Source organism: Purpureocillium takamizusanense, chromosome 3, assembly GCF_022605165.1.
Source record: "Purpureocillium takamizusanense chromosome 3, complete sequence".
Lineage (NCBI taxonomy): Eukaryota > Fungi > Ascomycota > Sordariomycetes > Hypocreales > Ophiocordycipitaceae > Purpureocillium > Purpureocillium takamizusanense.
In genome coordinates, this window is record NC_063070.1 from 592,478 (window position 1) to 609,692 (window position 17,215).

At 57.6% G+C, this 17,215-nt stretch overlaps 3 protein-coding genes across 3 annotated transcripts; 1 reads left to right on the plus strand and 2 right to left on the minus strand.

Annotated features, from left to right (window-relative positions):
• The first annotated feature begins 480 nt into the window (after positions 1 to 480).
• On the plus strand, positions 481 to 1,909 carry JDV02_003706 (uncharacterized protein). Its single transcript, XM_047984866.1, has 3 exons — positions 481 to 732; positions 902 to 1,153; positions 1,254 to 1,909. Exons 1-3 carry the CDS (start codon positions 704 to 706, stop codon positions 1,270 to 1,272), a joined length of 300 nt encoding a protein of 99 aa, XP_047840841.1. The 5' UTR covers positions 481 to 703; the 3' UTR covers positions 1,273 to 1,909.
• Positions 1,882 to 5,249, minus strand: JDV02_003707 (uncharacterized protein). Its single transcript, XM_047984867.1, has 4 exons — positions 4,065 to 5,249; positions 3,304 to 4,011; positions 2,473 to 3,243; positions 1,882 to 2,409 (listed from the first exon to the last, which is right to left on the minus strand). Exons 1-4 carry the CDS (start codon positions 4,122 to 4,124, stop codon positions 2,122 to 2,124), a joined length of 1,827 nt encoding a protein of 608 aa, XP_047840842.1. The 5' UTR covers positions 4,125 to 5,249; the 3' UTR covers positions 1,882 to 2,121.
• A 6,594-nt stretch (positions 5,250 to 11,843) lies between these two features.
• On the minus strand, positions 11,844 to 17,095 carry MSN5 (karyopherin). Its single transcript, XM_047984868.1, has 11 exons — positions 15,788 to 17,095; positions 15,537 to 15,725; positions 15,018 to 15,483; positions 14,848 to 14,963; positions 14,724 to 14,795; positions 14,436 to 14,660; positions 14,271 to 14,374; positions 13,959 to 14,217; positions 13,760 to 13,902; positions 13,085 to 13,689; positions 11,844 to 13,028 (listed from the first exon to the last, which is right to left on the minus strand). The coding sequence occupies exons 1-11, from the start codon at positions 16,661 to 16,663 to the stop codon at positions 12,241 to 12,243; spliced, it is 3,843 nt and encodes a 1,280-aa protein (XP_047840843.1). The 5' UTR covers positions 16,664 to 17,095; the 3' UTR covers positions 11,844 to 12,240.
• Positions 17,096 to 17,215: the final 120 nt, after the last annotated feature.

The window sequence follows — 17,215 nt, forward strand, 5'->3', positions numbered from 1 at the left end:
GGGGGCACGCACTGTCGATGGGGACAAAGGACCTGCTGGAGCCCCTTGACCTGGGCCTCAGCCATCTTCTTGGACCATGAAAAACTACGTACATTCCATTACCAGCCATGCAAGCCATGGCATGTACGTCGAAAGTAAAAATTGGGCGGCAGGTGTGCTCATTACTGCCCGTCCCATGAGGAGCAAGCCGGGCTCCCTCCCACTGTTTGGTGCCCACCTGCATGCACCTATTATGCAAAGGCCGCTGCTGCGCGCCATTGGAAGCTGAAAATCGATCCCACATGGGCTCCGGGCCAGCTGTGCTGCCTCTCCACCGTTGCGAAAACGCAAGCAACAAGCACCGCCGCCTTCACCAAAAAAACCCCTGGGACGGAGGGGGGAAGGGGGTCCCCACGGGCGCGCCGAACTTGGGTCGTCGCTCGGCCATCATTCTCTGCCTCCTTTCCCCCCCCCTTCTCCTCATGTTCCTTTCCGCTGCATCGCGACGTCTTTCTGTTTTGCTCGTCCTGCATCTATAGCAGCAGCCTCATGCGCCGAACACCACTCCTGCATACGTAACCCCGCCTACTTCGTAACACGGCTATCCGCGACCTTCTGCACCCTCGCTCGCAAACCTACATATATAATAGTGTCCCTGGCGACGAGCCATCGTCTTCCGTCGCGCGTCCGCATCGCCTCCACGACATCACACTTCTACGCAGCAATGGCGCGTGGTTCCAAGTCTGCCGTTTGGTAAGCCGCCAAATGCCTTTCCTCCTCCATCCTCACCGCGCGCGCGCGCACACGACACACGGGCGAAATGCGGTGCAAGAAGAGCATGCTTCTTCGCCCGCCCTCCGCGCAACACCCGGAGGCGCAGAGCATACATGGGCTGATATTCTCCCCTCATCGCGACACGCAGGCAAATCATCCCCCTCATCATCGCCATCGCCGTCCTGTCCGCCATCGCCTGGGTCGTCTACCAGGTCTACATCTCCGCCACCAAGATCCGCGACACGGCGTCGGAGCGCATGGGCAAGAAGAACGTCGTCTTCACCAAAGACGGCGTGCGCGTCGGCGTCAAGCAGGTCCAGAACGAAAAGTACGTCGACGCAACCCAGAGCTGGGTCGTCAAGGCCTGGAACCTCGGCAACGCGCCCAAGGACGAGGAGCTGTAAGTCTTGCTTTCTTGCCCTGCCATCTTTCCCTCTATGATACGGGACCGCTGCTGCGCCTGCGGCTACGAAGACATGAGGTCTGATACTTTCGTCCAGCAAGAAGAGGAAGAAATGAGGCGAGCCCGCTTCTAGCGCAGGTAGCGTAGGCGGCGACGGCGATGGTGGCTGTGGGCGGCGGTGCCATGTTTTGCGACACGCGACCGGCAAACCCCCCCACCCCTCAATGCCCTCATGACGATCGCCGCGGATCGCACCTGCTCATGCCACTGCAAAGCACGAGTCGCGCTGCCGCTGCGGCGTGATATAACGAATGATGACAACATTAGTGTTTTGGGAGACCGTTACCGTCACACGTTCCCCATTCGCGTCGCGTCGCAGGCGGCTGCGCGATGGGACGTGATCGGGGCGTCGAAAGCTGAAACCTCGTTTGAGGCTCTAAGCGGCGGGCCTCTGCAGGGGATGCAAGGCCTGTCATTCGTGCGGTCATGCTCTGTCACTTCATGTACATAGAAGAAAAAAGTGACGAGCCGAGGAGGCGAAGAGCCTTAGTTATTAGTGCGGTGCGTTGGTGGTGCTGCCAGTATGCCTCGTGCGTTTCATTGTCAAACAGGTGGCAGGCTTACCATGTATGGCGCCGCGATATTGCAACATTCACCGAGAGCCACTCCACCATGGTTCATGTTGCGATTTTCTCCTCAGTAGACATTCACGTACGATGAGCGTTGTAGCATATCACCCAAGAGTAGAGACCCAACAAGAGACGCCAAACCCAGTTCGCAACCCAGTCCGCGGGCACACAAACGACTGTGTACGCAGCGAGCCTGCAGTCCGAAGAAACTAGTATACGTAGTTCACACACACCACTCGCCATGCCAAACCGGGGGTATGGAAAGCTCGCCTGCCTGAAGATCGCAAATCGAAACCAAACGGATTGATGATCCTCCTCACACGCCTCCCATGCTTCTCAAATCGTTGTTGTCGTGAAGTTCTGTAGCTGCAGCCATGTCTTTGCCGTCCACTCGTCGATCTTGCCCGACGTGCCCATTGCCTTGCTCACCAGCTCGGCGGTCTGACGCTGTATCGTCTCCCGCTGCATCGCCTCGCGCTGATGCAGGGGATCATTCGCCCCAGCCCCCGCTGCCGCGGGTGAGAGCCTGCCCGAAAGCAGCTTTTGGAAGTCATGCGCCTGCGGGAAGGGGTTGGCTACCAGTCCGTCTCGACGAATGAGCATAGATGGGACCCGGACGTTAAGCTGGGAATACGCGTCAGTTTGCATCGCAGCGAGCGACAAAGAGTATCTAGATGTCTTCCTTACCTGGGTGAGCATGTGCGCATATCGAACGCCCAACTGGTTCCCAATGTATTCGAGGCGGCCCTGCACCCACGCTCGCTGGGAGTCCGTGATGTAGTCCTGCCCATGGATGAGAGCTAGCGGCCAGGTCATGAAGTAGCCGCCCAGCCCCTTCTGCGCGTCCTCCTCGCCGCATCCAAAGCCCGACGAGAAATTGGCCCGCTCGAGAAGATCTTTTCGCTTTGAGAACCAGCCAAGCTGATACGGTACGGACGCGATGATGTCGGTGATGGTGTCGACGCACGTGCGAGCGGCTGTGGCGTACTCAGGTGTCGTCCGATAGTCCACAGGAGACGAGATCCAAGCCGCGCACCGAACTATTATTGATGCCAAAACAAGGCGAGAGCATCGCATCATGTTCCATACGCTGCACACCCACAGGTCTTGGTACGCATCGACGCGCCCTGGGTACACCTCGGCTTTTGTGTAGTCGCCGTAAGGGACATTATCTTCCCAGGCGACCGTCTTCGCCTGAAAATGGTCCGGGAGATTCTTTGACCAGTTCGCGCATGCCAAATCATGAGCCTGACACCGCTTGATCATGTCCATCACTTTCTCGACGTGGTCGGGAGATCGGGTAGGCGTCGTTAGCAGTCGGTTGGTCTCCGCCCGAAGCTCTCCGATGACGATGTTCAGCCGCTGGCAGTCAGATGCATGCTCGTCTCGAACAGTGTCGTTCATCCACCAATCTGCACCCATGACGGGGCTCTTGGAAGTGGAAAGACTGTGGATAATCTATTTCGGGTTGAAGTGGTTAGCGAGGTCGGCCCACGACAGGGAGGGGACGTTACTGACCATTTGGGTTCGCACCGCGATGAACATCGCCAAGCCAACCTTGGTCCGCAGTTGCTTGCGGCCCCTGGCCCTCGCGAGCTGGATCGCGCCTTCAATGTGCGATCCCCAGGCGAGCATACCCAACTGTCTGGCCGTGATGTTCTCGAACAAGCCTAACAGCAGCACCGATGCCAGTGTCGTGTCTTGCCTGGCTACTTCTGGATTCTGAATGGCGGCGAATGTGGCCGATAGAGCCTTTGTGTATTTTCCCAGTGCTTCCTTTTCGAAATCGTTCCCCGTACCGACGCGGTTGTTGAGAGAGGCCAAGGCACAGGCATCAAAGGCATATCTGAAGTGCGGGGGCACGTTTCCTAGCTTCATCAAAGGGATGAGAAACTCCATGTAGCCCCTGACGCTCCCTTGGGGAGGCACAAGTACATAGTTTGAGACGAAGTGACAGGCTGCTTGGTCCTCAAGAGGCACTTGTGGCGATGCAGGAATGATCCAGGTGTCGGTGGAGGAAGCTGGAGAAGAAGAGGACGCGGAGCTTTCGCTCGACTCGCCGTCCTTGCCGTACTTTTGCTCGAGGGCCTTCTTGTTGGCCTTTCTCGCCCTCCTCTCCGTCGCCTGCGTCTCGTTTCGGAAGACCAAGTCGAACTCGTCCTTGTAGCCGGGACATATCCTTCGGCTCTTGGCACACTGGTTACAGGTGGGCTTGGTTTCATCGCACTGGGTAGAGAAAAGTGAGCAGGTGTTTCCAAAGTCGAGGAGGGCTATCTTACCTTTATCCTGCGGGTTCTGCACATCTGACAGCCCCGGGAGGGTTTGCCGCAGTACACCATGGTGGCAGGGACTCAAGGTGAAGAAATGGCCCAAAGCGGGTACGAGGTGAGGGTATTGATGCTTGGGACTAATAACCTGTAATGCTATGAGAGCCAAAGGGCTAGAGACAGGCGCTATGACTCCAAATGAAATCGAGCAAGGACGACAGATGCTTGGACCGGGTGCGGAAAGCTGAGGATGTGTGACGTCGCCCAAGATGGTGGTGGCTGCACGCAGGCGGTTGGCGGGACGCGTATCGAGAGTAGCAGGCCGCCGACTTCTGGATTTCAAGGGAAGGCGTGTCAGCCTCGGTAAACGAGCAGGATGAGACGAGCGTAACCGGGGCCCAATGCCGTCTCCGGGTCGGTGACAGCAACCGGCGACGATGCCGGCGAGGTGAAAAGGGCGGCTTCTGTCGCACCGAAGGCGCGTGCGCTAAACAAGGGCACGGCAGCGCAACTGAGACTGGCAGTGGACTGCTTCCTGTGATAGCTACGCGACCGGGTTCGGGGTACAAGTGACGACGAAGAGGGCAACAATGAAGACGGAAGCAGCGGCGAGATGGATTTTGATCCCTATGCCACGGGACGGGAATATCGATGAAGGGGGTGCTCACGGTGGTGCCGCGTCAAGGCGTGCTGGACATGCGGCCACTTAAACGTCGGCGGTGCTACCGTACGGGCTGCAGGAACAAAGATGTGGGTTTTGAGTGTTGGACCGCGGGAACGAGGAGTCGAGACGTGTGCATGAGACGATGCCAAGGTCAGAGTCTGAAGGATGATGGCTGGCGGCGCAGGAAGGGAGGGAAGGCGAGAACGGATTGGACGATGTATGTAGGTGGTGGTAAAGGTGATGGTGGCTTTGCTTGATGAGTTGCGAGTGAGAGTTGACGCCGGTTTCGTTGCAGGATCCTGCGCCACGAGTCGACGAGCTGTCGGGTGACAAGGGCAATCAGTGTCCCTGTGTGGAGGAGCGCGAGGCAGCGAGAGGCGCAAAGCAATGCGTGATGGCGAGGACGAGCAAGCAGACAGGACGAGGTCGATGGGTACGGTAGGTACGGTATACAGCACAGTCCAGACGAGACATGAGACGGCGGCACTTTGGTGGCAGACGCGGCGGCAGCGCATGGGGAGCGTCTGTATCTGTAAGTACTAAGTTACTTGGCTACTCCTAGTAACCAGTGAGGTATTCCATAGGACGCCTCCGGGCCCGTTGCAACAGCTGTCGACGGACCACTGAGAGGCGAGGGCGTCGGCCTGGAACGGAGTCGGGGGGACCTGGCGGTTGACTTTGCCGACGGGGCCTCCCAGCTGCCTTGCCTGGGCTGCGCCTGGCTGGGCTGGGCTGGGCTGGGCTGGGCTGTCACTGAGGTCGGGTGTCTGCGTGCCCGCCTCCAGTGCCCACACGCCCCTGGAGCCGGGCGGGTTGCCCACCTCACTGAGACGGGGACTATTGCGGCGCTGCAAGTGCCCGTCACCTGGTACATGAGGTAACGTGAATGGGAACACGCTCCGGCAGGTACTCAAGGTATATGGATATATGGAATGAATGCTGCAAGCAGTGCGCATCGTTGAGCGACGTTGGCTGGCTACTTGCCTCTGCTAACCTTCCATGACACGCCGGCCATTTCGTGCTCCTGGCCTCCACCCCGTCTGTCTCTTCCTCAGTCCCCTCCATCCCAACCTGTATTGCTGCAAGACGACGGGCACTCCACAGTGTCATGTCGCGGAGGCCGCAACCCCATGGCCGTCCGCGGCACTGTAGTCCGCACTTACTGGCAAGGTAGGTTTGGCATTTGGATGCTTTACTTTGCACACTGAAAGATAATTCTGTTCGGGGACCTCTTTCCCGAAGCAATCGACCAACACGCGCACTCGGGTTTCCACTCCCGGCAGCCTGGATCTGGCTTGCGTATGAAGAGAGAGAAACCGAAGTATAAGTGAAGCGGCCCCGTAAGGTATGTACCTAAGGTACTAATGGAGCTGAGTCTGTCACTGACCTCCACTGCCGAGGACTCCAGCCCCCGAGAGCTGCCGCCGGTGACAAGGAAGCTGCTGCCCACATCGACACCAGGTCGTGCGCGGGCCACCACGTCTGTGCGGACATGCTGTAATACTGTACTAATTCGTCCAAGCAGGAGCCAAACAGGACGCGCGACGCACGAGCGCGGGCGAGTGGAGAGAGGTGGACAAGAGCCTGGGCAAGGTTTTGAGTTTGGGTCCGCGTGGGAGGGATGGAGGGGTTAGGAGGTCAGTAAGGTAGGTAGTTGCCCCGGTGGGGTGGATCCGGGTACGGTACAGTGGGCGCGGGTTAGGTACTAGGTAGGTAGGTAGGTAGGCTGCAGCGGGCTGTCTGCATCCACTCCACCATTTTCTCCAGGGCTGGGCTCCGCTCCATGCCTGTCGCTTGCTTGCTGCAGCCCACCTCATCCCTCACAGGGCAAGCTACAACAAGTGTAACACACACGCCACGGCCGGTCTGGACACGGAGAAGGAGAGACGGAGAGGGAGAGGGTGCGTGAGTGGACTCAGCTCGCCGCCGACGCAATGCCGCTGCGCCGTGACGAGGACGTCAGGTCAACGATCGTCAAGACATGCACCGAATGCAGCCTGACCGACCTCGGTGCCTTGTGTCGTCTCCAAAAGGGGGGTTATGCCAGCGAGTCTCAAGCTAGGTTGCCTCCTCCCCCTCCCCGCTTCCCCCGCGACGGCACTATCGTGTGGCCTCGAACCTGCACCTCGCCGTCCACGTTCTTGTCCGAGTTGGCAATCTAGCGACGGAGCACAGTTGTACGATGCCCAAAGCAGACTAGCGCCGCGTGCCCACGAGACTTGGTAGTGGCACAGCCGCAGCAGCAGCAGCAGCAGCAGCAGCAGGAGCTATATACACTACAAGCACGTCCGCACGACGTGCGTAGGTAGCCAAGGTAAAGCATGAGCTGAGCTGAGGTGAGGGTGGGCGTGCGTCAGGTGGAATGTGGAGGAGCTGTGCACGTGCGAATAGTTTTCCAGGTTTAATAAGTGAAGGAAGGAAACCGAATCCTAGCCAAGGCCAGCTGGTTACGAGTCCGAGTGCTCCTGTTGCCGCTGCAACTGCAACCTTGGACGTGCCGATAGATGCTGGCCAAGGCAAAGGCAAAGCACCCAACTTCAGAGCGACCGCGATGGCGCGCAGGCCGCGATCCGGCCGAGAAAATGATCATCGCCGGTTGGACACAGTTGGTTTGTCGTTCGTTTGCGTCGGACATTTCTCTTTGCAGAGGCAGATCCAAGCGCCCCGTTGTGGCGCACCGCCAGTTCCCGGAAGCCGGGCGGCGGCGCTGCCGTGCCGTTGTCGAGCGCGTTCCTGACAAACTCGCTGGCAATTAACTAGTAGACAAGGACAAGGTACTAATGAGTTACTACGTAGTTACTACGTACCGACCGGTAGTAGGCCCGAGGTTAGCTGGGGCCATCAATCCCCATGTGCGCCCCGCAAGGTTCCATCACAGCCTCTCTCGTCTCTGGCTGGCTGGGCTGGGCTGGTGGCGGCTTCGAAGTGACTAATAATCTAACCCAGCAACCTCAGCAGTCAGTCCCTCGTCTAAAAGACTCGGTTCGTCGTGCGCGCCAGCACCGGCCGGCGCCGAGCCCACACGCCATGCCGCCCGCCAGACCGGGCAGACGCACAGCACGGGCACCACCATCCCAAAGTACCGTGAGGCCATCATCCATGCACACCCAAGATCCCCTGTTTCGACACGCGTTGCGTCGCATTGACAGCGGCGCTGGTCCTTGCCGGTCGGTGTGGATCGACCAACCAGGCAGTTAGTCCTCTTTGCCCATCTGATGAGCCGGCTCCATATGTTAACCTGCGTACAGCAGGGCGGTTGGCGCGTATCGCCGTCTGCAAGTGAGCCACGGTGCTGTGCATGTTGCGACTACTACCTCGCCAAGGTACCTAAGGTAGTAGGTATACATTCATTCACCTTGGATGTGTGCAGTGCCGTGGCTTATTTATAGTCTGCCTTGTGTGATTTACTTGGCGGGACGCCACTGATACGTAAGGAAGGTACTATCGCCCAGTCCTGCCGATGCCTTCCTTCTTGTTGTTGTTGAAAACCCTCCTCGAGTCCTTGCTGAAGCCCCTCATGCCCCTTTGCCCCAAACCATCCTCGCATCCATCCCGACCACGAACTGTATGTACAAGTTGTTTGACGCGAAGAGAGCGAGAGAGGCTTGGCTGATGCCGCAGACACGAAACTTGATAGCGACCCCCGTCCCCCTGCCGACGATCGACGCCCATCCTGGCAACCCGGGGACCAGCCAGCCGTCATTCGGCCAACCCACTCCCGCCGCGAGGAAACTCCATCTGTTCCGACTGAGATTGCCCCATGTTCATCACCCACACGCGATGCAACCGGTGCCTCTATCGGAAGGCAGACAGCCATCCGCACCACATCGTGCCACGCGCCGCCGTCGCTCCGCACAGTCTTGGGGCCATGCAACTGCCGAGCCCCCCCCCCCCCTCTTTCAGCGGACGAATGTGCCTCGCACAAAAGGCAGGCCCCTGAGGCTGGAACGGGTACGACACCCTTGTGGCGCCGTCGAATCTCTCTGACCGCAATCCCCTGACAATCTGCCGCCCTCCCGCCCGCTCGCTTCCTTTGTGTCGTCGCATCGGCGCGTGTTTCGCGCCGATGCATCCGGGGCGCGCAAGCGAAGCGCCCAGCTGAACGTGCGGGCTGATGGAAGAAGCAACCATGCGTGGCCCCCTCCATCCGGCCGGCCGCCGAGCAGTTGTCGAGGTCCCATTCCGATTCGCCATTGCGACCGGCCATGAACGCAGTCGCTCATCGCCGACACACGTAGCGAAGACTCTGCGTGCCCATAACTACCTACCTACTTTTACGTATTGACGGTGCATCTACTAATGTACCAAGGGTATTTACGCGTGGCGCTGCCAGACGACAGTCGAAACACCAGCATCACTAACACCAAGCATGATCCCGGCTATCTAGAGCAGGCCGACGCAACAGGTACCAGGGCGGCTTTGCACTGCTGCGTGCTCAACTGCCATGTACTACTTACTCACTAGTAGTATGTACCATTGCCATCCCTGGCAGTCCAGTTGCTTGTTGCTGCCCGGCGATGAACCGTTTGTGCCATCGCCGCGCCATCTCCAAATCCCCTCATCCAGCCGTGAGAAGAGCCGTCTTGGCGGCATGTGGACGGGGGTTGTCTGGAGTCTCGTTTCGGCAGCAAATCACCCAACCACCCACCCACGAGTACCAACGTACGTACTGCGGTCTGATCATTGCTCCGCATGCACTAATAAACGACAAGGACCTTATTAGGTTGGAACGCTACCACAGCCGCCGCTTCGCCTTGAGCTCCGCGTCTGTGATGGCCAGGGCAGGCGCAGCGCGAGAGACCCTGTCTTGGGCGACCGGCGAAGCCCATGTTGGTTCATGAGCACGAATACCTAGCCTAGCAGTGCATCCACTCGGTACAACTTACATGTTATTTGCTGGTCAGCCGGCAGGCAGGCAGGCAGCACGGGTGGACGGGCGGCGACCGACGCGATGGAATCTATCGGTCGGGGCTTGGCTTCGTCGCGCCACTTGCTGGTGGGCGAGCGTGGTGCCCAGCGGAAATAGTTGTTGAGAAGTTAATAGTAGTCCGCAGTAGTAATAATACGTGGTTCGCAGTCGCGCGGCGACTGGGGGCGCGCGCGCTTTGACGTTCGCGCAGCGACCCGCTGCCAGCTGTTTTGTTCCACGCGATTTCGTGGCCTGGCTGGGCTAGGGTTTCAAAACAGGCGCCCAGCGCAGATGAGCGGCGGGACATGTCTCGGCCGCTTAGTTAGTAAGATGGCGTGTGCCATGCTTGCGCTCGATGGTGGTGATGATGATGATGATGATGGATTTCATTAGTACTAGTATGTAATAGCATGGATGGCTGGCTGCCCAAGGACCCAAATGCCGCGCCGGGATGGATGACATCTAATAAACTAAGTTAGTTCGAAACCGTGCAGTTGGGCGCCTCACTTTGTTGATACGTAGTCACTAGTAATACCTCCGAACCGGGTGGCAGTTTACGGAAATCCGCCCACCCATGCCATGCGGCGGCCGCCACGCCGCCGCCGCCGTCTTCTCTTTTCTCCGTCCACACAGCGTCGAAGTCGTCGTCGTCGTCGTCGTCGTCGTTGTTGTCCGTATCGTGTCCGCCGCCGCCGCCGCCGCCGCCGCCGCGTATCCGCCGAATATACCCAGAAGCGGTATCCGTTCCGGCAGCGTTGCCGAATCATCAATCGCATCCTACCTTGCCCTGTCCCAGCAGTGCTCCGCGGTCCCTTTGCCTTGCAGCCCGGTAGTAGTACGTTAGTACATACATATATACGTACATACATACACACTACGTACCTCCCTAGCTCCCTGCGCGCATGCATGCAGGATGCTTTCCCCACGTACTGTAGTTACTTGTACTAACCTACTGATGTATGATGAGCGACCTAGTACATATGTGCATCCCCCAAGCCCAAGATACACGTAACATAAGAGGTATGCACGAGAGTCGTCGTGCCCGCCCCCCCCTTTGCGTGTGACAGGACATGCCTCGGCACGTGCGTAAAGTCCTTTGCACGCATCAAATCGTCGTCGTCTCCAAACCGGGATAAACGCCACCGCAACCCCAAGTATCAGTTTGCGGGGGGCGCCGCCTCATCATCTTCCAGAGCTGCCGGTGACGGAAACGCGGCGAGCGAGTGAGCGACGACAGGGAGGGGGGGGCATCACCACCACCAATGCAGAAACCATGCGTGTTGGTTCCGAACATACTTCCAGAAGGCACGCACGCACGCCCGCCTCACTTTTCTGCTAACAGTGTACGTACTTTGTATTTATGTATGAGCAATCGTGTGCTCTGCAGGTGAAGCTAAGGCTAGTAGTACCTGTTGATTTGATTTCCACGTTAGTACTACCTACTCTTCACATACTATACCTAGGTAGGTATCCACGTACCGACTGTACGTACATTGCCCATGCCGTGTAGTACCTCATGTTCACATGTACCCCAGACGCCTCATCGCGCAATCACCCCCCCCATCCCATCCCCGGAAACAGACCAAAGAAAGACTCTTGAATGAATGACAAAAACGAAGATGTCTCAAAAAGCGCCACCACTACTACCACCACCAACAACCGCCACCACCACCACACTCTAACCCCAACCCTGACCCTGACCCCCTTCAACCCTTTCCACCCCAGTCCGCCCCCCCCTAACTTTCGGCCGATCGCGAACCCGGGCGTTTCCTCATCTGCCATGATACGCACGCACGTTTCCGCTCGTCCGCGGGTGGGTGTGTTGTCGAGGAGGCACCATGTCTCGACCCACCTCATCATGTGTGTATGTAATTGTACGCACTTCAGACGCCTAGGTAGGTACTGTTGTCTATCCCTCGTGGGTGGAACCCCTGAGGGAATACCTTGGGGGGGGGGGGGGGGATCCGGGGATCCCTGGGGCCGAGGTCATGCCTGTTGCTCGTTGCTCCCCCATGCTGTGTTGACGACGGTGGCGCCGTCACTTGAAGACGCTCTCACACCTGACAACTCCCGAGGGGACAGGAGAGGTGGAGTCGCCCCGCGTCTCCGTCGCTTGTCACTTCAGTCAGTAACGGTTAGTGGATGTACTTTGTACCCCGTTGTTCATCATCATCATCATCATCATCATCGTCGTCGTCACCAATGTATACCACACGGACTGCTCGTCGTCTCGTACGCATTTCTACGTCGCGTACCGTACTGTACTGCACAGCAAACATAGCAAAGACACGTGCCCAAGCACTCGTCCACCCAAAACGCCCTGGGCATACTCGTGCCTGTCCCTCCTCTATCTTGCCGGTACACTCGTTCCCACTCGTCCCGTCCCGGGGTCCAGAGACATGCCCTGCTGCGCCTTTCCCCAGTCGGCGCGCGTGTCAGCCGTCCCCATGGGGTGATGCACGACGTCTCGGCTGCCACATGGCGGCCATGAACACCACCACGGCGCCCCGAGCCGCGGCCATTCGACAGCCCTTCCCCCCAGATGTCAAAGCGAGCGACTCAGGGGAACGGAGGCGTCAGCGCATCTCCCGGTACTAGCGACGGAATGAGGGCCCCTAGCCCTCAAACAGGTTTGACACCCCTTCGAGCGCGTCGGGCGTGCCTCTGCGTCCTCCCGCCATCCCGCTCCCCCGCGTCGCTCCCGATTCCGCTGCTGGCCCTTCGTTCATGAAGCCCTGAGCCATCTTGCTTCGGTTGTGCCGCTTGCCCCGCGGCGTGCCCCCGAACCCTGCGCTCTTGGCCAGCTTCCCCATCTCGGACACGCTTACTCCCTTGAGGTCTTTGAGTAATTCCATCACAACGGCCCGCTGCTGTCGCGTATGCGACCCAGGTCTTGCCATGTACTCGTTCAGACGGTCCAGCTCTGCCGGATTGACATTTGGCAGCGACAGGAGCACGTTGCGAGGCGTTGCCGTCGACTGCCCGTAGTGGACGACGATGGTGGCAATCAGCGATGCCAGCTCCTTCTGTACCTCCACAAAGTACGGCTCGTGAAACGACGTAACGCATGCTTTCAGGACGTCTGAAGAGATGTACTCCCGAATCACCGATGCTAGGTCCGGCGGCACGGGCGACGAGTTCCCCGCCATCCGCGACTCTTGGCCGCCGCGTGCTTGCTCCTGTCCCTGCGTGACGTGGAACTCCGGCACCAGCGAGATGAAGAGCCGCAGAATCATGCCACAGCACCGAGTATCTCTCATGCGTACACCGTGAGTGCAGAACACGAGCAGCGGCTCGACAATTTCCTGGCGTGAGAGGCAAAACTTCCGCAAGGACGGAAACCGGCCCTTTGCTTCGTCCTCATTATCGTCATTCCGGGTCCGAGACGCCATCGTCGAGGAATCTAGTCGTAGGCGGTCAGCAACAAACGAATGTAAACATGGGAAACCGCTGTCGTACTTGATTTTGTGGGGTCGAGGAAATCCGCCACCATCATCACGGCCGTATACGTGACCTGACGCAAAATGCTCTCCGTCTTCATCTCTTCCTTCAACCCTGCCTCTCCATCAACGCTAGTGCTCTGCTGTTGCTCCATCTTCTCCCACTCGCCGTTGATCTTGGAGTCCATTTGGCGAAAGCAAGCCGAGATCAGCTGTGGTAGAAACTGTTCCCGATGGTCCACGGGACAATCATCCACAAGATATCGAACCAAGTTCAGCAGGTTCGTCTGCTGATGTGTTGAGAGCCAAATGGAGTCGGCAAACAAAGCACTGGAGAGAGGCCCGGACAGTCCCTCGACTGAGTAGAACTGAAGATCCAACCGGCTCATGCAGTATATGATGGCATAGGCAGTCTCTCTAACGAACCGCACTGAGCCTCGAATGGTCGATGCCAGGCCCTCGACAGTGTTCTTCTTATCTATAACGCGGGCATAGAAATCATCTTTGCTGCCGTCAGATATGCCAGCCTGCCAGAAACGGTCACTCAAGATTTTGTGCACGGAAGGCCGCATTTCGTGAGGCAGAAGCAACCAGTTGTCCGGGTTGTGCGTCGCATGAGCAAATCTGCCTCGGGATGTCAGCATATAATCAAGGGCCAGAGCCAGCAGTTTTGTCACATGGCGGCATTGCGTACCTCAGATACTCGAGCAGGTCGGCAAGGATGTTCGAGTAGCCGTCCCGCCACAGTGCGTACGAGGTTTGAAACGCTGTAGACGACTTGTCCAGTCTCTCTACTGAAAACGCCAGGAACGATTTTGTTGGCCGCAACGGCAAAGCCTTGATGGCGCTGTTAGCGAGTTGAAGCATACGTCTATGCATTCGACTGTGTTTACCTTGAGTCTCTCCTCTAGTTCGTTTTGGAGTGCCAGGCCTTCCGCATCGAGCTCTGCGGAGCCCCAATCCTTGATTTCATGTGCCTTGCGGCTCACAAGGTATTTCTGGGCCTTGTCCAGACCGAGAAACTCGCAGAAGCTGGAGTAGGAGCTGAGCGATGCTCTGATATTCTCGGTCCGCCACTGCGCTTTGACCGGCTCGACGAACTCGGACAACTTGTTAATCTTTGCCGTTATCTCAATCCCACGAGCGCGATGCCTGAAGACGTCAGCATTCTAGCCAGTTCATGTTTTGGATGAAGGGGTACCCACACGATGAGGAAGAGGAAGCTTTTGTATGCAAGTGATCGCTTCTCGTCCAAGGCTCCTGACGACATCATCTCGTTCACGCGAGCCTCAATCTGCTCGTATACATTCTTGGAGGAACAGTCATGTTAGAGTCGATGCAAGTGGATGCATAGGCAGGAAAGACCTTACAAGTAGGTGGTCAGGCATCTCTGCTGCCAGACGTTGCAGTTCTATCATACTCTCCCCTTGAAGGTCTTTAACCGCGTCGTTGAAGGCTCGGAATTCGGGCTCCAGGTTAGGCCAAGTCACAAGAATGTGCTCGAGGACCTTGAGCATGACGTCGGTATTTTTGTTCAGGGCAGTGGTGGAGAAGTAGACAAGCAACTGAAGCTTTCTCTTGCGAATTAAGGGGTCCTGGATAGCACCTCGAGTTTAGCATGTTATCATCACCCAGTGGCACTCGAAGGGCTCCCTTACCTCAAAGTTCAGCGGGAGGAGCTTGTCGCACCAGGACGCCAAGATGGCGTCCACATCAGCAGCTCTTTGCACCTGCATAGACTGGATCAGCCTATTGAACACTGCATCGCCTGCTGCCGCTTACCTCGTCCTTGGCATGATATCTCTTCCACTTGACATAACCCTTCAGCGCCGCTTCGACCAGCGTGAATTGCGAGTCAACACGAAGTGCGGGCATGGAATGTTTGGAGTAGGTTTGCTCTGCTTTCATCAGCACCAGAACGAAACTTAGTCCAGAAGGTTGCAATAGCGTACTGCTAAAGGTCGGTTGACCGTCGTACAGATGCTGAAGGAAGTACTCTGTGCTGGATAGTATGTGGGAAATGGCCTCCTCAAGCCGGAGCTGAACGATCAGCTCCACAATCTGACAGCTATATCGACGATAGTTGCCCAGGAAAGCGTGCCGTTCTGGCATAGTGTCGGTGTCCTCCATGAGAAAGAGATAAGTTGCGTCTGTGGAATCCTCCGGTAAATTCTCGTATCGTACAAGTCGCGAGCTGCAAAGTTCAAGCAGCGGCCCGATCAGCGGCGTAACCAGGTCACTGTGGCCTAGAGCCCTATGACTCAGGATCCTGGTCCAAGTCACGAGTATGGGAATAGAAACCATGAGACTTTGACTTTGGACGACGAGAACAAGCAGAGCAAGGAAATCGGACTGCGCAGCGTCGGATGGCAGCTTTGCAAACTTGCGCTCAAAATACTCGCCGACTGACGATAGCATCTAAAATGAGCATTAGACGCATCCCATGTATTGGTTACGAACTGGAAATGTACCTCTGAAAGCTTTTTCGAAATCTGGTACTTGTCGTCATCAATATCTTCAGCGTCAACGGTTGCCCACTCAAATAAGCCTCTGCATAAGGCGACGGAGGCGTGGGTGTACATGGGGGCCACGAGCTGCTGGAACTCCTCGTCGGTGAAGTTTGTCCGACCGTAGAGAGCATGTAAGGCATCCAATGCGGCCTAGTGAACATTTGTGTCAGCAAACATGCATCGTGTTCTCACCGCATAGATGCGCCACCTGCCTTTTGAACCTCAACATGCGGTGAGGCCAAGCCCGCCGTTATGACCTTGACGCATTGTGCGGCGGAGACTGCCCTTGGAATCGCCCAGGGCATGAGGGACAACAGGACGGAAAAAGCTCTGAGAGTACAATGGGTGACTTCACTGTTGTCCTTCGATGCGGAGTTGATGCAGTAGCTAAGAAATTCCGTGATGCGACTGAGCCATCCCTCATGCCCATGGCGTACGTCGGGACCAGGCTGTCGGTTCGGAAATGCCTCCACCAAGACGGCTGTCGGCGTGAAGACCTCGACACAAGCCTTGCTAAGGACTCCTTCTCGCATCGCCACTACCGGATCGTCGCCAGAGAAGACCTCGTCGGAGAGTGTTTCGAGGATGAACATGACGAGCTCTTTATGGACGGCCGAGTCTGGGACCTGCCACAGGTGAACGAGCATGGCATCCATGTCCATCCAGCTGGCACCCCAGCACCGCTTGGCCACTTCGACCCATAATTGAGCCGTCTTGTTGCGGAGATACGTCGGATCTTCTCTTGAAATGGCCTGACTGAGCTCAAGAACCCAGTTCCGAAGGGCCGTCGCTTGCTCCTCGCTATATGTAGACCACCTGTACCGTATTGCGTGCTCAAGTAGAGAAAGGGCGTAGTGACGGACCACTGGCGATTGCGACCTGTCTGCAGCAAGCCTGTATCCCTGGAGAGGCGCCTCGGGGAGATCTTTGACTTCCTCGAGGAACGACTGCGCTTCTCGGCGGGCGTCGTTGGCGGAGTAGGGGCTGTGGACAACTTCGAGGGCGCCGTGTATCTTAGCCAAGGTGTCCGCGCCGCTGCCGTTGGTCTGATCGCCGCCGGGGGCCAAGACGCCGCCGTTGGCAGACATGACGTCTGCGGTGGAAGCGGCGCGTGCCGAGCGGTTGGTGTTAAGGACCCTTTAGGCTTGCCCTTCGGACGCTGGCCCAATGCTCCCGCTGTAATTGGCAAAGATGTAGGGCCTGTAGAGCGAGATTTAACGAGACTCGTCGGAGTCGGAGGTGTATCGCAGCAGTCGGGAGTCGTCTGGCGATCGAAGCAGTGGACTCGTTGAGAGATAGGGAGTGAGCGTGCACGCGAATGCCGAGTCGATCGCGAGACGCCGCCGTCGCAGAAATTAGAGCGGGCCCAGTTGTCGAAAAGCTGCCTAGAAAGAGATGAAGACAGGTTATTCGTGCGAGGGAAGACGGATTTAAACAGAGGGGACAAATATGGCGAAGACTCCGGTAGCGAAAGACGGCGTGGGCAAGCTGGAGGTCGCGCGGCGAGGGAAGAGGCAGCTGGGGTCTGTTCTGTGGTGGATAACTTTAGCTGGTGGTGGTGATCCGGTGAGTGGTGGGCGGTTCGGTGGAGGTGGGGCCTGGGCGAGGCACCCGCCAGCCGGCAGCTGCTGATGTGGATG